At 38.5% G+C, this 21,996-nt stretch overlaps 1 protein-coding gene across 1 annotated transcript; it reads right to left on the bottom strand.

Moving 5' to 3' along the window:
- Positions 1 to 718: 718 nt before the first annotated feature.
- LOC130914940 (metalloreductase STEAP4-like) lies at positions 719 to 20,848 on the bottom strand. The gene is made up of 9 exons (XM_057834542.1): positions 20,140 to 20,848; positions 19,938 to 20,045; positions 18,201 to 18,271; positions 14,438 to 14,522; positions 8,962 to 9,240; positions 5,489 to 5,583; positions 5,250 to 5,403; positions 4,972 to 5,142; positions 719 to 2,780 (listed from the first exon to the last, which is right to left on the bottom strand). Exons 1-9 carry the CDS (start codon positions 20,371 to 20,373, stop codon positions 2,520 to 2,522), a joined length of 1,458 nt encoding a protein of 485 aa, XP_057690525.1. The 5' UTR covers positions 20,374 to 20,848; the 3' UTR covers positions 719 to 2,519.
- Between the last annotated feature and the right edge of the window lie 1,148 nt (positions 20,849 to 21,996).

Raw genomic sequence — 21,996 nt, forward strand, 5'->3', positions numbered from 1 at the left:
GAGTGTTTTATTTTGTCTTTTTGGTTCTCTGCCCATCGCCTTCTTTACCCTTGAGTTAGTATTATTGAGCCCCGTCGACTTGCTGTCATGGCCCCTTTTTGTTATCATTTTCCGCGATCGTGTATGCTATTTTTGTTTGTATTAATAAACCCTTGTTCCAATCCCTCACTTATTGTCTGCCTCTCGGTCCAACCTTGTTTCCAAATCTGCGGACACTAACACCTGCGAGGAAATTTGCCGTCAAGTTTTAGGAGAGGCCGCTGTTAAAAATGGGTTGATTCAGTGTATGGTAAGTTACATTTGTACTTAATGTTCGTTTTTCGTCCTGTCGTGTTATTTTATATTTACTGTAACATTCTGGCAAACATTGCTGGTCTGTGAGAAAAGGCCCACAACACACTGGTCAGTGGTGCAAAGAAGATTGGGGACCACTGCTCTAGAGTGCCTGGCCACCCATCAAATGACAATTATTAGAGAGGTAAATCCTTCCTATCGGTGAAAACGTGTATGGTGAATTTTCAACACATTGAGGTCAGACAAGAGAGTCTATCTGGACAAAGTTAATGAGATGATGAATTGAAAAGAAGGAGCTCTGAACACAATTCTTTGAGTTAAAACAATGGTAATTTATTGAGTAAAAGCTTCTTGTCAAGACATGCAGCTGTTCTACATAAAATGAAACATGCAACTGAGAGTGCAGAGCAGTCCGTGTATGAGGGCTATTTTGGCCCACCCAGATTATGCGGTCCATATCTGCTCAAAAAACATATGGTGCCTATATATCTTACAGCTCTACCATTTGTCAATCATTGAAGGCTGTCATCATCAGCGCCTGTAAGGCTGTGTCCCCCAAAGAAACTGTTTTTCTAAAGACGATAAAGTCAGGAATTTCATATTTTTGAGAACTTCCTTGTAAACCTAAAAGTCACAGGTCACATCTTTTTCACATTGACTGGCATGTATACATTTAAGTACAAACCTAAGGATAATACAATCTTTTGGACACCAAGGTTCCTTCATTAGCAGTCGTGTACTATGAAACAAGGAATTATACTTTGTGATTTTGAGGTGTCCGAGCCCGAGACTTTTTGTCATAAGTATGCATATCATGGAATAATTCACTGGAATCCGTTTGTCTGGCTGGCTTTATTCAGAGACTGAATCTCACTTTCATTAAACTTGCTGGGAATGTGGAACTTGAGCACGGGAAGAATTTTAAAATATATTTTTTAAAGCTATTGCTTAAGAAAAGGCCTTAAAATCAGTAAAAATATGAGCTAAATCAGATAATTATTTCTTCCTTCTTGACAACCAGGCATCACCATCACCACAGGAACCAATTGCTCTCCACTCGTTGAAACAAGTTTCATGCTGTAGCTTAGGGGGTGTGATTGAAGCGAGAGTAGGTGTTCTAGTTTAGATAATAACTACCCACACATCCAAAATCTGCCTGTATCACAGCTGGAGCACACTATGACGTAAAAGCCACATTCACAACGAAAGTGGGAGATAACTGTTAGGGGGAAATGTGAAGATGCAAAAATCAGGCCAGACCAAGTGAACAAGACATGTGCATACATATTAACTCCCTCGATGTGCGTTCAAATCCTGCATTCCACAAACATGCATTCAGGGCAGGCCCTAATTGAAGACTTTAAAGTGTTAATAGTTGTGAAAGGTTGTTCGCATATGCAGTACAGAGGATGAATTGGTAAACAGAAGTTTTCTCTTTTCTTTTTTGATCATCGATCGCAAAGTTTTTTAGTTTTTTTTCCCATCAGTGCCACAAACGAGTGTTTCCTATTTACTGTAACAAAGTACTGTATGTTCTTGTTTTGGAAGATAGCTCTGCGTGGCATTGGATAGAAAATTTTAAGGAGGAGATGACAACGACAGCGCTTCAATGAGACTGAACTACAAATCAACTGATTCATAGAACCACTACCTACCATAATGTTTTTACGCTCTGTTTGCGAAACCTGTCAGCTTGTAGTACCAATTTAAACTGTGTGAAGTGTGTTTAATCAAACCAGCTGAGGGTGAGTGTGGTGAGCGCTTTATTCTAATTTTGTGTGTGCAGTGCCCTTGAGAGGGAGGAAGATTTGGGCAATGAGAACGAAGCAGCTTTGGGGATGCTCCACTTGGAGGGAGGATAGGATGAAAATGATTGCTTCTGTTCATCAAAACAATGTGTGTCGTCGAGGGATAGAATTCTATTTTTGACATATTCAGTTGAAAGAGGAACAACAAGCACATACAATCTCTCAAAGCTCACAAAAAGAAATCCTAATATCCTCGACTGCATGTCCCTATGCCTGAAGTTACCTTGTTCAAAGGCAAAATCAAACTTTAACTTGTCTAAAAGATCTAATAATGTGCTTTACCTACCCTGTAGACACTCCACAATACTGAATGATTGCGCAAATCCAATCAACACTACTCACGAAGAAAGTTAATTCAAGTCTTTTCCACCACTTATCGAAATGAGTTCATCTGAGATGAACCCACTGGTCAGACGGTTACAGGTTTGTGGCCGTGGCCTTGCCAGTCTCCTCACTCGGAGTCCTCTCCCAGCCTTGACGGATGCGGGTTAGAGTTCGATCCACGCACGGCAACAAGATTAGCATTTTGAGCACAAGCACAACGGAGGGCACCACCAGACAAAGCATGTAGCCCGGAGGCGTGTACCACTTGTATGTAGATGGGCGCAGGAATTTATTCCAGCCGTAAATGTAGCCATGCGCTGTACATATGAACAAGGTCAGGTGGCCCAGTTTAGACTGAAAAAATAGAAAGCAGAGGCATTTATTAATTACAGAAATATAACAAATAACAATATTACACCTTATGCAACAAATTTACCTTTGTAATTGTGGCCAATACAACTTATGATGCTGCAACTTCGAGTCTTTCCATTATTGAAAAAAATAATTTTGGCAATAATAAAATAGGCAGAAACAGTGAAAAAGTATACATTTAGACTTTTTAGGTCCTACTGAGTATTGGAGTTTGGCCAAAAGTAGTTAAGCATTTTTATTCAAGCGGGGAAAATCTATGCATGCATTTGTACAAATAATCTACTGTATTACACGGTGGAAATGTGGCTTGTCAGACGTGTTTTTGTCGATGGTTAAAATTACTCCCCTGCTGACTTCATGAATGGAAACTGTCACATTAAGTTTTATAGTAAAACACTCGCTTAAAGTTTTTTTTTTTTCCCTGAAGCTGTTACAGAATAATTGTTTTCTGGGCCCTAGTGTCTTCTGTTGTCTGGTTATTGTTAATCACTTATAGAGAGTATCTTGAACACAATGCTCCCTCACAGCAAGCAGACATAATTGTAGTACAGTTGCATCCTCAGATGATAATAAAGGATTTTATTTTTAATCACAACTGAGAGCTGCGAAGGCTTTTGCATCGTGAATATTAAAATCTGACGCATTCCCTTGTTGACAACCGTGATCACAACGATAATCTATGCAAATCGACCTCAGATGTGTCGTCTCTTTCTCTCCTTCTCAAAGGATCAATTATCTTGACCTCCATCACCGAATATCTTTTCCCATCAGTTCATCTGCGCATGCGACCTTATCACATACACACTTACTCGTGACCTGTATTAGCAAATCTGCTCACGTGGGATTGTACCTGCTCTCATAATTCAGTTTAATGAATAACTTAACATTTAAAATGCTGAGCTAAAAGCAACCACTCATCCATTGTGTGTGCCCGTGTTGGCGAGTTACTTAACCAGTCACTTGGGAAGAAAGAGCCTGTGACGCATTTGCTTTTACAGCACTTTAATAACTTAGATAAAACTTGGAAATAATTACCAATACATTTTATCAAAAGGGCCCTAAAAGAGATTTCACTGATAGGGGGCACGGGATAAGGACAATGGCACTTTCTAACTTTGTATTTTTAATAGAGATTGTATTGTCTTATCTCATTAAAAAAAGGCAAGACAATCTTTACAATCTTTGTCTCTTTCTATGCTTGTCCCCATCCCTGATGCTTCATGAATTAACAATCACCTATGACAGGGATGCCCAACCACCGGGCTGGGGACCGATACCGGTCCGGGTTGCATTTGCAACCGGGCCGCAGAGAAAACAAATAACAAATTATTTGTTAATGACCACAATCTGGCCTGTGCCTCTTGACACATCAATATGCGTGTCTACTCTATTGACTAATCCGAGTAGGGAATTGTGTACGTTGTAAAACAGTGGTTGGCAGCCATTACTGGGGTGTTTGAACACCTATCGCAGCCCAGCGTCAGTCAATGTAAACAGTAACGTTAGCTGCTGTTGGCTGTGTGCTGCAGGTGGCGACATCTTTGGACATACTTTAACTAAGTCAATTCTGCATAATATGTGGCTATAAGCTAGGAAACAATGCAACAAAAGCAAATGCACTGAGAGCATCGTACTCGTGGCAAACTCTATTGCTAAAACCAAGAAACCTTTCACAATTGGAGAAGAACTCATTATGCCTCCGACCAAGGATATTTGCCTTCAGTTTTAGGAGAGGCACCTGTTAAAAATGGTTAATTCAGTGTATTGTGAGTTACATTTTCCAAGCGCTTAATGTTCGTTTTTAGCCCAGTCATGTTATTTTATATTTACTGTAATTTTTTGCCACACATTGCCTGTCTTTGAAAACAAAAAGGCCCACATTACACCTGTCTGTGGTGCAAAAAAAGATTAGGGACCACTGACATTACTCTTACTATACTATGGACGTATTTTTCAGTTCACATAATTACATGTTTACAAAATGCTTTTATTTTCCCAGTCTTTTAAAAAACATGCACATTCCTAAAGAGAAAAAAATAAGGAGTTACCATATGTTTAGGGTTTTTTTCCCCCACCCAGGAGCCCATAGTAAAAAAAAAAAAAAAGATAGTAAAAATACTACCCCCACTGCATCCCTTTTGTTACCAAAAAAGATATGCATGAATGCTCTGACCTGAATGAAGCTGAACTCCCTCCAGCTGAGCGAGCCTCCCACAGAGGGCAGTGATGTCAGGCCGAGTAGAACATAAAGGAAGAAGCCCAGAATGCCCAGGACGTAGAAGGAGTCTGTTCCCCATGCTTCTGTATAATTAAAGTCAAAGGGGGTGGTTTTGTTGTTCTTCATCTGTGGGTAGCGAGAGATGGACGAGAAGAGCTTTAACGATGGGGAACATTTCTCTTGAAAATGTGTAGATCAGCTTGTACAGTACTGTTAAAACCACTATACTGTACCTCATTCACCACCCGGGAGATGAGTTTATGTCTGACCGAGTAGCGAATAGGAATAATGAATGTATAGATGGCATGGAGAAAAGCAAAGCCCAGAGCAACCAAGCCCATTTGCTTCCTACAAAGCATCCAGCGGTCCAGCCAGTTAGGGAAGCGCCTGGACAAATAAGTTGGCATGATGTAATTTCAAATAATGCACGTGAGGGGGCAACTTGTTACTCTCAAATGATTTGATACAGTACTTGTACTTGGTTCCTCTGTAGAGCTGAAAGAAGGCGGCTATCACACCAGGCAGGTAACACAGTGATAGCATGACAAGCGACACAATGGGAAACACCTGAAAGATGGTAGGAAACACATCTTAGAAGCCCCTCCTAGCAAACGCTCAGGCAACGTCCAGAAATATACATACATACATATTATTTTCAAAGTTTTACTTTTAAAAAAGTAAGAAGGTTTTGCTAACCCTAACTCAAAAACTAACTAGGCCAAAAGAAATTCCAGGCCATCAGTAGTATGGAGAAAGTCAATTATTGGAAAAGGCCTAGTAACATAGATCCAACAAGCAATCCATTTTTATTTACCTTGGTGGAGGAAAATGGAGGTAGATTCTGGTCGACAATTACGACTAGAGTATGTTACATATTGAGTCAACTATTCACATTCACACATGGGTAAAAGTGGGCCGGAACGACCCGGAAGGCCGTTCGGGTATAAAATTAAGGGCTGAACAGGGAGACCAGTGCTTTGATTCCAAAAATATGATGGCAACTGTCAAACCTCCATGTTAAAAAAACAAAAAAAAAACAAAAAAAACTGCCAGGCTGCCATATACGCATCTCCAAGAAGATTATCATCTACTAATGTCAGATTTACATACACAAGTTTTAATAAGCCTAATAAAATGCTGCTGTAGCGTCATCCGTTTTTACCGCGTGTATCTTAGTCCGATGAGACAGTCGACTCGCTTTGTTGTGCCGATGAAAGCAAAAAAACCCCAACCCTGGCTCAACTCCACTTGTCTGTTCAAATGGCTGACATACTGACATGTGATCAGCATGGATAGTTATCTCAGATTGTTTGAAATGCACGTTTTCTGCAACAGCAACAACAAAAAAATTCTGCAACAGCAAAAAAAATAAAAAATAAAAGAACAGCCTGGTTGTATTAATGAGATAAAAAAAGGGCAATGCAACGGAAAATTGATCAGATCTTTAAGAGAAAGGAAAGAGTTAAAGAGGATTATTTTTGGGGAGGTTCAAAACATCTTCCTTGTTATAATGCCTGACCCCATAAATACTGAACAAAAAAATCTTTTTTTTTTTTTTTCCGAAAATTTTATGTGGTCCTTAACATATAATATTTTAACAATTTCAAAAGCACTGCAATGAGGTCCAGAAATGCTGTTGTTGTTGTTTATTGTCATCATCATCATCATCGGTATCATTGACAGTTACAAGATAGCATTGTGATAAGATTAATTAACCCGAAGAAAACACAAGGGCTGACGGGAGAAGCCTGGGCTTATTAAATCCCAAACGCAAATCTTCACATGATAACGTAAGCATTTCACATTGTTCACAAGTTTTTTTTTTTTTTTTTTTTTTTAATACACATGAATTATCATCCTAAAAGTCATTGATTTGATGTGACACTTGGGTCAAGCAGTAAATCATCCGTTTTTGCTGATTGATTAGGTTAGAGTGAATTAGATGCTTGTCTGAAATATGATACATTTGGCAATAGAGTTAATGAGCGCTTTGGACTTATTTTTGTTCATTTACCCATGTGCGGCTACTTATTTATTTCCTTATAATAAAAAAATAAATAAATAAATTTAAAAAAATTGCATTATCTTCTATATATAATCCATTTCTCTATGCATAATGTAAGTCATTAGTACTTATTTTTGTTAATGTATGTTACTTTTTAAAAATAATATATAAATCAATTTTTACATTATCTTTAATCTTAATGCACTGCACATCCTATGTTCTTATGTAGGTAAAATTAAGGTTTTGCTTTTAGATACGAGGAAATGAGAGAAAATAAAAATGAGGAGATGAGGTTGGGTTTATTATATGGTGTTTGTGTTAACTGTTTTTGCACATAATTGAAAAAATATTTTGAATGAAAATTAGTTTCTCATGTAGCCTAATGCATGTGTAAAACCTGTTGTGCATTATTGTGTGTTATAGGTATAACCACCAAATGCAGTTTTCTTTGCATTTCTGTGGTTTTAGGAGGTTTGACCCCCATGAAAAAAAAAAAAAAAGTGGCTCCGTGGTGACCTTTAAGTCAGGGAGTTCCGGCAAGAAATTCTAGCGACTTTCACCCCTGCGTTCACAAATCACTAAGTGGAAAGAGAAGGCAAATAAAGGCAACTATACCGTCAGTGACATCAGGCAGATATACAGAGAGCTAGAAAATGTTGAAAAAAAGTGCAAGGCAAGATGAAAAATATGGCTAATTTGATTTTTTAAATTATTTAAAGAATGGCATGCTTCCCCACTAACAAGCAATAATAATAATGACAATAACTAAGAGAATGACAACACCTAGTATCTATTACCTTCATGCTTAAGACAGTTGCTCAAAGTATCCAAGTATGCAAATAGCTGTTATTGAAGATAATAATGTTTAAACAAAAAAAAAAATGGTGCTGCATACATGCACAGCCATTTTGTGACGTCAGTTATATATAAGTGCATGTGACAATGGGTAAAACTGGCATCATGAGGAAAGGGCAGACAAGCTGGAACAAGCTAGGAACACTTGGCTAAAATAGTATCGACATTGATTGTCTGTCTGCCTGGGCTAAGGATGGCCATATTCTAATGGGCGGCCCTTTCCTAGAGGCATTGGATTTATTTCTGTTTTCTCCACTATTAGTTATCGGTTCAAATATTTTAAATTTGGATTTTTTTATCCATCCCTTTACCATACCGACATGTGAATGCTCTGATGCAGCTAGATTTTTCTTGTTTTCTCCCATCTAGACGTAGCGAAAAGGCCGTTCTCATCTCAGTCCAGAAGAATTAAATGGACTATTAACTTCTGCTTGCATAGACCTTGTTGTTTTGCATCCTGTAAGAGTGACCATTCGTAGTCAGTGTGTGGACCTAACTTTGGGTTTTAACTAGGGATATGCAATACATTGATATAAAAATTTGATTAAAATGTTTTAATTTGATAGGGAATCAGACTATATATTACATATCGAAATAGTTCAAATGTTCTCCTTATGTAGCTTTAATCCAAATACAATAATCCTGTTATTATATCATATTTATATGTTTATCTTTTATAATCTGAGGATTTTTTTTTTTCATGACCCAGGTAAAGAAGACAGTTTATTCATTTTTGCTGCAGTTCACTGATATCACTGGTTTCAATACAATTAATAGTTACGTCATATTTGGCTTTGACTTGGACTGAAGATTTGCTCTCACTTTGCAAGGAAAATATGGTGGAATATTTCGTATATTCAGCCTAAATATATCGGGACATGACTTTTAACCCATATTGCATAGCCCTAGTTTAAATATCGATAGACCAGTCGTGATTGACTTAAGGATCTGAGAAGACGTGGCCCTACAAAACAAAACAAAAAAAACAACAAAAAAATACACATACGCACCAAAATAAGAAACTACACTGTATGACTTGTAAGCTTTTTGATGTTTCTGCAATAAAAGCATCAACAAGTCCTTACCTTGTTGGCCAAGGACACCATAATCCTATAGGAGATGTCTTTCCCCTGCTCTACATAAGCATAGATGACGTCTCGGATGAGGAGGTAGAAGAAGAAGAAGGCGGTTAGGCCGACAGCAATGCGGAGAGGTAGCCTCCACTCGGGGAACAGCTGCAGGGGGAAGTCTTCCAACTCTTGGGCTGCAGATAGAGATCCCCTGTCCAAAACTGTTACGCCCATCTTGGTGGCCACCTCTGCCACTGCCTGCTTTGCCTCTGTACTATTGCCACACAGGCAGACCTGGAAAGAGATGTGATGTATAGAAAAAAAGAATGATTGCTTATTTAGTCATTTTGATATAATTAAAAGAACACACTAACCCACACTCAAGAGCTCTTCAAATTAATGAATAGAAACACTGATTTCTATCTTTTCAAAAAAAAGGTATCAATTTTTTCTAGTACTGCGGAGACAAGCCATATTGGCCAACAATGTTTGTTTGCTCATAATTTAACAAAAGGGCTATGTTAAATGTATGAGTCAGATTAGTCATGTTGACTATTGCTGTTAGAAATACAAGTACCTAATGTTCACATATAATATGTGCTGTAATGCATTTAGAAAACAGTACATTGGTATGAAAACGTATCTGAAACTTTTGGAATTTCTCACATTTCTGCATAAACTCACCATCAAATATGATCTGATTTTTGTCAAAGTCACACATATGAAACAACAGCGTCTGCTTTAACTAAAGCCACCCAAACATCTATAGGTTTTCATATTTTAATGAGGATATTATGTAGTACTAATCTTGGCCCATTCCTCTCTACAAAACTGCTGTATTTCAGTCAGATTCCTGGGATGGCTGGCATGAATCGCTGTCTTGCCACAGCATCTCAATGGGCTTCAAGTCTAGACTTTGACTTGGCCATTCTGAAGTTGATTTACTTCTGTGTTTTGGATCTTACTCTTGTTGTAGCATCCATCCATTTTTTTTAGCTTCAACTGTCTGACAGAAGGCCTCAGGTTTTCCTGCAACACATCCTGATAACTTTTAACTTCATTCTTCCATTTATGAATGCAAGTTGTCCAGGCACTGAGGCAGCAAAACAATCCCAAATCATGAAGCTCCCTCCACCATGCTTCACGGTGGGGATGAGGTGTTGATGTTGGTGAGCTGTTCCATTTTTCCTCCACACATGACGTTGTGTGTTACTCCCAAACAATTCAACTTTGGTTTCATCAGTCCACAAAACATTTTGCCAAAACGTTTGTGGAGTGTCCAAGTGCATTTTGCAAACATTAAACAAGCAACAATGTTTTTTTTTAGACAGTGGTGGCTTCCTCTGTGGAGTCCTCCCATGAACACCATTCTTGGCCATACTTTTTCATATAGTTGATGTGTGCACAGAGATATTGGACTGTGCCAGTGATTTCTGTAAGTCTTTAGCAGACACTCTAGGTTTTTTTTTTTTTTACCTCTCTGAATATCCTGCGCTGAATTCATGGTGTCATATTTGGTGGAAGGCCACTACTTGGGAGTGGTGCAACAGTGCCAAACGCTCTCCATTTGTAGACAACTTCTTGTCAATTAATTAACATCCAGACTTTTAGAGACGGTTTTGTATCCTTTCCCAGCTTTATACAAATCAACAAACCTTGGTTGCAGGTCTTTAGACAGCTCTTTTGACCGAGCCATGATGCACATTAGACAATGCATCTCATCAAGACAATTCTTACCAGGTGTGTGTTTTACAGTGGGCAGGGCGGCTTTAAACCACTCATCAGTGACTGGGCACACACCTGACATAAATTGTTTGGGAAAAGTTGGTTTCAATTGCTTTTTAAGTCTCCTTAGACAGAGGGCTCACTTATTTATTTTTCCCTTTTCTGTTATTGTTTGCAAACCTATAAATGTTTGGTTGGTTTTAGTTAAAGCAGACACTTTTTTCATCTGTGTGATTTTGACAAACATCAGATCACATTTGATGGTGATTTTATGCAGAAATTCCAAAAGGTTCAGATACTTTTTCGTACCACTGTATGTTTGCAGTGATAGTCATAAAGGGAAACACATATGTGTAGATGACATACATAAAACCTGCTGAAAGACTGTTTGAATGATTGAGGATAAGCAGAACAGAATGAATGTATTTCCTTAAAAAAAAAAAAAAAAAAAAAAAAGGGGGATATGAAACATTTTTTAAATGAAAAAACATTTACAAGGGTGACTATTTTTCATGAATCTTTTTTTCATGAATATCTTTATGACAGTGTCTTACAGCCAGTTGCCAACTTCCTTTCTGTTTCAATCATTCGGGCCATATTGTCTTTTCTTGAAAAAAAAAAGCCATGCAAAGTGAGTGGAAATAGAAATGTTTTCATATTGCTCCCTGTCTGACTGTTGTTTTGCACTATTGTGATATTTAACAGATTTCACTTAAAATAGTCGAAAGCTGCCATCCACACATGACACAGTGATACTCTCTGGTGCCATAGCTTGAGTGTTTATATGGCGTATCCTTAATCTGACAAAAACTCTATAAGGTGTCAACAAATACCAAACAGTAGGTGTGCCACGTAATAGATAATCCAATTTCTATGACACCATGTTGTAAATTATTATCACTTGCTGCTCTGCGATAAGGTGATTAAGATGTTGCTATGAAGAGGGGAAGTATGTGTGAGGGGGTGTGCGTGCGTGTGCATGTGTGTCTAAGAGTTTGACTGGCAATTCAACTGAGCAGTTTTCCCCCCAGGTGGATAAGTGGACCGAGCAGCCAGCTATGTTGCCTTACTGCACCATAACAGCAGGGGACAGCCAGACAGACTAAATCTCTATCTGATTGTAAATGTGACACAAGCACAAAAAAATAGAAAGTGTGCCTGACCAATCATAGTGCTATCATTCATCCTTATGTGTATGTACTTTACTTTGAATAATAATTAAATAATTGTTCCTAAAATGCTGTGTGGAATTGAATATTGATTTATCATGTTTGGTAGCAACTCAGAAAAAATAGTGGGCATGACTTGGTTCCCAACATCAGAAGCCCTGTTGATTCAATTTAAACTACAGAGAGTTGATATCTAAAGTGATTCCTAACCACTGTGCTGTGGCACATAAATGAGCCATGAGCGATCATCGTGCGTGTTGTGGAAAATTGTTATGATTATTTGTTAGTCAGTGGTAGTCTGAAAATTATGGTGTCTGGTGTTTTATCCTGTTGCATATGCACTGAGGTAGTTTCTCCTAATTCCACACTGTGCCCCAAATCAATGTGAACACAGTGCCAGAGACATGTTGTTATTGTTTTTGTTTTTTTTAACCTGTCATCCACATTTTAATAACCCTTTTCCATCTGCGCAATTGAGGAGCTGGTCTTGAAAGCTGATCGCGAACTACCCTGTCTTCCTCTGTATTCTATGTTTCAATGTCATTATGTTTCTTGAGCGGGTTGTAACGGAAAAAGGAATTTCCCCATTTTGAGATTAATAAAGTATGACCATAACCATCACCATTTACTACAGATAATGTAGCTGTGGGTGACTGATGGTGTAGTGGTATGTATGGCTGACTATCCACTTAGTGATAGAGTGAATGTAATTGTAAATGGTTGGCTCGCTGATTCGATGAGCATGTCTAATTCTGTGTAAAGGTGTGTTAGATTAGGTGTTGGACATGAGCAAGCTGGCTCGTTTTAAACAGGGTGCGCTATGTTATTCTGGGCAAGTACACAGCCAACTCTATTTGCGCCAATCAAAGCGGCTCTTCTCATTCCCTTTGAAAACAAATACCGTAATTTTCGCACTATAAGGCGCACCTGACTATAAATCTCACCCTTTACATTTGACACGAAAACAGCATTCGTTCATAGATAAGCTGCACTGGAATATAAGCCGCGGCTGTCCTCAATATATTATGGGATATATACACCAAAAAATATTAACCGGTCACACTTTGTTTAAAAGCAGCATTATACGACTGTCATAAGACCAAATGAACCACCGTGACGCTTCGAACGAATTGGCTGTAAATCTCCATTGCTTCAAAAAGCTTCATTTGTTTGGCTGGGGGTGCGACTTATATACTCTGCAGCGACTTATGTGTGCAATTCTTAACACATTTGTATCATTTCACATGTTATTTTGGTGTTTTAGAGTGACACTGATGGTTTGATAAACATGTTAGCATGTTCTTTATGCTACAGTTATTTGAATAACTCTTAATAGCTATGTTACGTTAACATATCGGCCGCATTTTGTTGTTCATGCATAATGTAACATTATCATACTGTACACTTATTCAGCATGTTGTTTTCTAGTGTATTTTTATTTTGAATTGCCTTTCAAGATAACATATCTGTTCTATGTGTTGGATTTTATCAAGTAAATTTCCCCCAAAAATGCGACTTATAGTCCGGTGCAGCTTATATGTTTCTTTTTCCCTCTTCATTGCGCATTTTTGGGCTGGTGCAACTTATACTCAGGTGCGACAAAAATATGCGGGGCATATAATGTCCATACATGACAACAAACTGTTAACAAGTACTTAACAAGTCGAAAATATATAATTTATTAACAGTTTAGTAAAGACGTTTTACCTAGTTATAACGTATAGTTATTATAAAGTGTTACCCAAAAAACAGTATAACGATGTCTAAAAAAACTATTTATTTGTTTATTTATTTTTACATTAGTTTGATATTGATATTGTTTATACATCTTGGTAGTGAATGAGTTAAGAATAATAAAAATGTTACTGAAAACATTGTCCATACATTGAATGATTGTCTGATGGCGGTAATTTGGGCTGTGGTTATTCCAGGATTATTCATCCACCCCATCACGCCACATGTAATGGTTGAGGGATACCGCTGTTTCAAAGAAAATACAGCACTGCAGTGGTATCAGCATGTGAAGGGATATTTGTGGACGTGTGTATTTTTGTGCATGTGCATGCGGCTTGTTTGTGTTGCAGAGGATTTGAGGCAGATTCAGGTTCGGTCTCCAGAGGTTGCCTGTAAGTTTGTGTTTCTCTTTGTAGCTGTGAAGCGGAAGCTACAATAAACACTGGTCTATCAACTTTGTAACATTATAAAGTGTGTTGGTTTGTGTGTTTTTACAAGTAGTGCCCTCATTTTTTTTCTAGCATTGATATGGAAACATGAAAAAAATCAATAACATGAATCAACGCAGACGGAATCAATAAAGGCTTGCTCTCATCTAGTGTTTTCTCCCTATGGGTGAGTAGTGTTCTATATGAATTTTGGTCTTTATGAAAATAGATTGCACAGGAACATACCAGCAATATAATAGTATATTCTATATTTCTAGGGCTTGTCGCTAATGGAATGAATACAATTGACCTTGCAGTGCCTCCCCTTTACAATACCCTAGGTGCCAATGGATTTTCACATGCATGCTGCCTCATTTTTTTTGTTTTCCATTCAGCTCACATTTTGAAGTATTTTTTTTTTCTTTCTTCACTCACCTGTTTTCCTGTCAGAAGACCATTCTGCAGAGCCCAGGCAGACAGCGTGTTAAGGCCTTTCACCACAGTTGCTCCAGGGACCAGTCTGGAGAACACACAGCAAAGACTTTAGCTGACATTTTTCAACACCCCTCTCAAAAGAGAGGGAGGGAAACAGAACTAGAGGAGTCTGAATGTCACAAATCAATGTCTCCACTTCGACTAAATCGAAACTCAGCGGGCTTTCCTGCCAAAGGACATGGTTTCATTTTTTAAGATTCAGTGGGTGCCTTTTGATGGCTCGCATTCTAAGTGGGCTTTCAGGACACTTCCGCCAGATTTTTTTTTTTTTTCACAAAGACAAAACTTCTAGTCTTTCACTCAGATATTCAACACATAAACAAGAATATAGTTGTAGACGATAAATAGAGTTTGATGGAATAGAACAAAGGGCATAGGCGGAGTTTGACTTTGCGGCAGGGGGGGCAAAACATGTTGATGACCCCGAAACGCAATGTCAGCAATTAAAATAATTTACAAGATATATATGAGGATAATAGCTCAACTCACGCTCGTACATACAGGTATCCCAGCTGTGTGTGTGTGTGTGTGTGGGGGTGTGTGTGTGTGTGTGTGTGCTTGCGTGAGTGAGTGCGCTCGTTTTTCTGTCTTACTGAGTGGAGAAGTACACGCTGCATCCTTTTTGACTGAATATTCCAGTCAGGAATATTTATAATAATACGTTGAAAATCTTTTTTTTGTTTGTTTGTTTTTGTTTCCTATCATTTTTTAGGGGAATTCTAAATCAGGCTGCTCAAGTCGGCGACAACAACAGGGGGGTATCCCCCCCAGCCCCCCCTTAAACTCTGCGTATGACAAAGGGATATGATGTCCTTACTGATAAAAGTACCAAATTATGAAGTGTACGAAAGCAATATGAATATTTTACTGTACCTGTAGTCCCTGGGTTACGACGTACCCGACTTACGTGATTTCGACTTTACGACGAGTTTTGTCCGCCATTTGTCCTCAGTCGTTTTTTGTTTTTTGTTTTTTTTTGTCGCATAACGGTGTCTTGTCCGCCATTTTGTCGCCAGTCGCGATTTTTTTTTTAACTTTATTTCATTAAAGTGACACATAACAGTATAGTAGTAATAATTGACATTTAGGGCGTATTTAGGTGTACTTAAAGGGTAAATTCTGACTTACGCGGAAATTCGGGTTACATCGCCAGCATGGGAACTGAGCTCGTTCATAACCAGGGGACTTCCTGCAGTTGCTTGTACAAAAGTTTGTTAACTGTATGCACTGAAAACCCGTTATATCTTTTTATCCATTATCAACTAAAAATATTTTCCAAAACTATTTATCCAGATGCCACGGCAACCAGCTGGTTAGCACATCACCTCATAGTCATGAGGTTGTGGGTTCGCATGTTCTATCTTTGCCTGTGTAAGTATGTTCCCAGATACTCTGCATTTCTGCCATATTCCAGAAATACGCATAGTGGATGAATCGATTCTAAGATTCTAAACGGTTTGTAGGTGTGTATGTTTGTTTTTCTTCATGTTAGTTGTGATTGGCTGGCAACAAGTTCAGAGAGCCTCACACTGGGTCAGGCTCCAGCACACTTGCGAACCGAGTAACAATTATTAGCATTGGTGTTGCTTTAATAAGAATTATTAGCATTTGTGTTGCTTTGGGTTTGCATGGGAATTTTTGTTCTACTAATTAAAATCCGTTTTTATTCTCGTAAGTTTAAGACTTATTTTTAAGACTATTTCCTTAATGTTGAAAATTATATACATTAACTAGTTTTTCGCCATACCATTTTATTTTCCACAATATTCTGAGCCCTAAATAATACATTCCAGTAACAAAATATAAGAATAATATTTAAAACACACAAAGTATTTTCAAATATATATATATATACATATATATATATATATACAGTGCCTTGCAAAACTATTCGGCCCCCTTGAATATTGCAACCTTTCGCCACATTTCAGGCTTCAAACATAAAGATATGAAATTTAATTTTTTTTGTCAAGAATCAACAACAAGTGGGACACAATCGTGAAGTGGAACAACATTTATTGGATAATTTAAACTTTTTTAACAAATAAAAAACTGAAAAGTGGGGCGTGCAATAATATTCGGCCCCTTTACTTTCAGTGCAGCAAACTCACTCCAGAAGTTCAGTGAGGATCTCTGAATGTTCCAATGTTGTCCTAAATGACCGATGATGATAAATAGAATCCAAATGTGTGTAATCAAGTCTCCGTATAAATGCACCTGCTCTGTGATAGTCTCAGGGTTCTGTTTAAAGTGCAGAGAGCATTATGAAAACCAAGGAACACACTATGCAGGTCCGAGATAGTGTTGTGGAGAAGTTTAAAGCCGGATTTGGATACAAAAAGATTTCCCAAGCTTTAAACATCTCTAGGAGCACTGTGCAAGCCATCATATTGAAATGGAAGGAGCATCAGACCACTGCAAATCTTCCAAGACCCGGTCGTCCTTCCAAACTTTCTTCTCAAACAAGGAGAAAACTGATCAGAGATGCAGCCAAGAGGCCCATGATCACTCTGGATGAACTGCAGACATCTACAGCTGAGGTGGGAGAGTCTGTCCATAGGACAACAATCAGTCGTACACTGCACAAATCTGGCCTTTATGGAAGAGTGGCAAGAAGAAAGCCATTTCTCAGAGATATCCATAAAAAGTCTCGTTTAAAGTTTGCCACAAGCCACCTGGGAGACACACCAAACATGTGGAAGAAGGTGCTCTGGTCAGATGAAACCAAAATTGAACTTTTTGGCCACAATGCAAAACGATATGTTTGGCGTAAAAGCAACACAGCTCATCACCCTTAACACACCATCTCCACTGTCAAACATGGTGGTGGCAGCATCATGGTTTGGGCCTGCTTTTCTTCAGCAGGGACAGGGAAGATGGTTAAAATTGACGGGAAGATGGATGCAGCCAAATACAGGAACATTCTGGAAGAAAACCTGTTGGTATCTGCACAAGACCTGAGACTGGGACGGAGATTTATCTTCCAAAAGGACAATGATCCAAAACATAAAGCCAAATCTACAATGGAATGGTTCAAAAATAAACGTATCCAGGTGTTAGAATGGCCAAGTCAAAGTCCAGACCTGAATCCAATCGAGAATCTGTGGAAAGAGCTGAAGACTGCTGTTCACAAACACTCTCCATCCAACCTCACTGAGCTCGAGCTGTTTTGCATGGAAGAATGGGCACGAATGTCAGTCTCTCGATGTGCAAAACTGATAGAAACATACCCCTAGCGACTTGCAGCTGTAATTGGAGCAAAAGGTGGCGCTACAAAGTATTAACGCAAGGGGGCCGAATAATATTGCACGCCCCACTTTTCAGTTTTTTATTTGTTAAAAAAGTTTAAATTATCCAATAAATTTTGTTCCACTTCACGATTGTGTCCCACTTGTTGTTGATTCTTGACAAAAAATTAAAATTTTATATCTTTATGTTTGAAGCCTGAAATGTGGCGAAAGGTCGCAAGGTTCAAGGGGGCCGAATACTTTTGCAAGGCACTGTATATATATATATAAATATATATATATATATATATATATTTTTTTTTTTTAAATAAATAAAGATTATGAATTTTCACAGCCACTAAACATTAAGAAAGCCAAATGAGTTTTATTATTATTTTGTCTGACTTAAACTATTAAATACTTGAAACATTTGTCAGAATATGTACAGTATATGAGACTCCATAAGAATCTGTTACCTCTGCAAATAGGCAGCATTGGGTTCAGGGTACATGCCTTTCTTTAGGTTATTACTGAGATCCACCAACACCTGAAAAAGAGAAGAAATCTTTTTTTATTTGCATATGTTACATAACATTGAGAATGCTGCTCTAAGACACGATACAGGTTCATTTATATTAATTAATTAGCATCCTCCAAGTACATAGAGTTGGCAACACAGACTTGAGTGAAGCTTTTCAATGAATGTGATTAGTATAGATTCCAATTAGTTCAGATCCCAACTTCAATCCTTTCCTTTTAGTGACTAATGCATGTGTCTTCAAGACACACACACAAGTGCAATATTTTTCATAAAAAATGTGCTAAAAGTACAACATAATATATAGTACTGCTATTAGATATAAAAGGGGCATGACATTTTCACAGCAATATTTAGCATACAGCTCTTACCTGTGAGCTTAAAGTACAGTTGTACCTCTACATACGAAGTTTAATTCGTTCCAGGACCTTGTTTGTAAATTGAAATTGTCTTATGTCGAGCAGGATTTTCCCATAAGAATACGTTATAATTCCATTCATTTGTTCCACAGCCCGAAAACCTACATGAAATCCTAAATACTGCTGTTACTATTGCAAATAACAATTACACTGAGAAAACAAATAAATTATTTAAAAAAATAGGAATTGTTATATAATAATAGTAATAATAATACCCGCAATAATGTAACAAATCGAGTTCCAATGTGGCGAATGTGTTTTGTGTCGTGTACCTGAATGCACTGCTTGGCTGATGTTACAGAAAGAGAAAGGACATTTTACTTTCACTTTTCATGTTCAGCTACAGCGGACAGTAGGCATGTTGTGTTGTACAAGTTCTGAAATTAATTAATTAATTAAACATTTTACAGATTAAAAATCTGGCAAAGCTGGCAATTTTTTTTGCGATGTTACAATCATATTAATTGTCACCCTAACTTATAAAGACTGGCGAACAGAGGTCGGAGGAGGACCGTCGATATCGTAGACATTATACGGCCTTATTGTCGAGCCAGCTCACGGATGCGCCCACCACACTCATATTTTTCATCACCTTTTTCCTTTATTCACCACCTGCACTAACATTCTTGGAACCCATGATCGACCCATGAAAATCTGCCATGCGTCGGTCTAGCAGAAAAGCAAAGAAACTGCGACATTGTCATACATCGTCGTATTTTGAGCATGTCGTCGGATGTAGAAACAAATGGCGGGTCTAATTTTACATCGGATGTCGAAAAGATCGCGTGTCGAAGCGATTGTATGTCGAGGTACCACTGTGCTGTAATAATCAAATTGTGTATTACTCACTATTTGGTTACATAGGCACAACTTTATGGCCCGTTATTGAATTATTGTTGTAATTGTGTAGAACTGTTTTCTCTCATCTTCCTAAATTAAGCTGATTTATGAAATCCGATTAGTATGACTAAAGCCACAATAGTTGTTACTAAATTAATACTCATCCTGAACGGTGTTGTCTTGGTGAAATGTTTTCAAAAAGCTTTTGAAATGTATCTCAATTTAATTGTAGTTAATCTTGTGGCTGCTGAGGGTACAAAGGAGCTATAGACAGTTTTCATCTAATGCTCCTTGCATCCTAAATATTGTGAATGAGCAGCAAATCCTTCATATTGTTCATACAAAATCAAAATGTGTTGTATGGTCGTTAAGTCAACATTAGCACTATGGCATCATTACAGAACACATCAATTCACCTTTCCTTCCAGATACGGTGCCAGTGTCTCCATGAATGTGTAATGTTCTCTGTGAACACAAATGAAGATGAGTCGAGCTGCCTTGGCTGCCGCCTCATGGCTCATCACCTGCACGCCACAAACATTCACCATGTTAAATCACGATTTACGTGCACAATCATCCATTCTTGCTGATAGCAGCTAACCACTTCATACGTCTCACCCGGGATCCTTCAGGCAAAGGGCCACAGCTGTGAGGTCTTCGGCTGCCATATGCAACCTTGTAGCCGCTCTGCAGCAGGCGCAGGCCCAGGGAACGTCCCAAATCTCCTGTCCCAAAGATGCATAGCAGCTCCTGCTCCTGAGTGGTGGCCATTCCTGCTCCTCTTCCTCCAAGTGGATGCAGGGACACGCTCTCTATCTTACCTTCTTCTATTACTCCACTTGTCACGGTCATGTTGAAGAACTCTTTGGATTGTCGGCATTACCCCAGTGTTGTTATATACTATTGCTCTGTAACATAAATCTGCCTCACCCTCATTGTCTTGAGGTGAACTGCAACATGTGACAACCAAGTTGTGTATTATGCCTTTGCGATAAAGGTTGAGCCAGGTCAGGTTGTTTATTACACTACTATCAACATCTTCAGTCACGTGTGTCGGAGTGTGTGGAAGAGCATGTATTATCTCATGAGATGTGACTAAAAACCCCACCCTACAATCTACTATGTTTTCAAATTTGTTTTAAATGTGCAACAAGAAAGCAATAATTTTATGTCTTCGGACTTTGAACATCAAATAAGATGCAATAAAATTGTCATCAATTTTAGATTTATACACTTAAAGGTACCTCTTCACTATCTAATGAGATTCAAAACGTTTCCATCAATAATTCTGCCATTACAAAGATAAGCAGAGAGTTCAGAGAGCAGAAAAGTCTGCCTGGATTTAGATTCTCGATCAGTAATATTTTGAATCTGTGAGATTCATTCAACATAGCCTATAACTTTATGTAAGGATTCATGCAATGGGGGTGATCCCTGACATACACAGGCACGGTATAGCGATGAACAAAATACTTTTATTTGTATCCAAAATAAGATAGTTGCGCTTTCTGCAAATGGTAGTTGAGTAGGCGTGAGACGATGAAGCGCGGGAAGGTGGCAGACGTAAAATCCAACGAGGGGCGCGTGAAAACAGGACCTGGGGCGAGAGCAAATACGGTGGGGCAAATAAGTATGTAGTCAACTACCAATTGTGCAAGTTCTCGTACTTGAAAAGATTAGAGAGGCCTGTAATTGTCAACATGGGTAAACCTCAACCATGAGACACAGAATGTCGAAAAAACAACAGGAAATCACATTGTTTGATTTTTAAAGAATTTATTTCCAAATTAGAGTTGAAAATAAGTATTTGGTCACCTACAAACAAGCAAGATTTCTGGCCGTCAAAGAGGTCTAACTTCTTCTAACGAGGTCTAACGAGGCTCCACTCGTTACCTGTATTAATGGCACCTGTTTTAACTCATTATCGGGATAAAAGACACTTCGTCCACAACCTCAGTCAACTCCACTATGGCCAAGACCAAAGAGCTGTTGAAGGACACCAGAGACAAAATTGTAGACCTGCACCAAACTCGGAAGATTGAATCTGCAATAGGTAAAACGCTTGGTGTAAAGAAATCAACTGTGGGAGCAATTATTAGAAAATGGAAGACATACGAGACCACTGATAATCTCCCTCGATCTGGGGCTACATGCAAGATCTCCCCCCGTGGCATCAAAATGATAAAAAGTATGGTTAGCAAAAATCCCACAACCACACGGGGAGACCTAGTGAATGACCTACAGAGAGCTGGAACCACAGTAACAAAGGCTACTATCAGTAACACAATGCGCCGCCAGGGACTCAAATGCTGCACTGCCAGACGTGTCCCCCTGCTGAAGCCAGTACACATCTAGGCCCGTCTGCGGTTCGTTAGAAAGCATTTGGATGATCCAGAAGAGGACTGGGAGAATGTGTTATGGTCAGATGAAACCAAAATAGAACTTTTTGGTAGAAACACAGGTTCTCGTGTTTGG

Source organism: Corythoichthys intestinalis, chromosome 4 (assembly GCF_030265065.1).
Source record: "Corythoichthys intestinalis isolate RoL2023-P3 chromosome 4, ASM3026506v1, whole genome shotgun sequence".
Lineage (NCBI taxonomy): Eukaryota > Metazoa > Chordata > Actinopteri > Syngnathiformes > Syngnathidae > Corythoichthys > Corythoichthys intestinalis.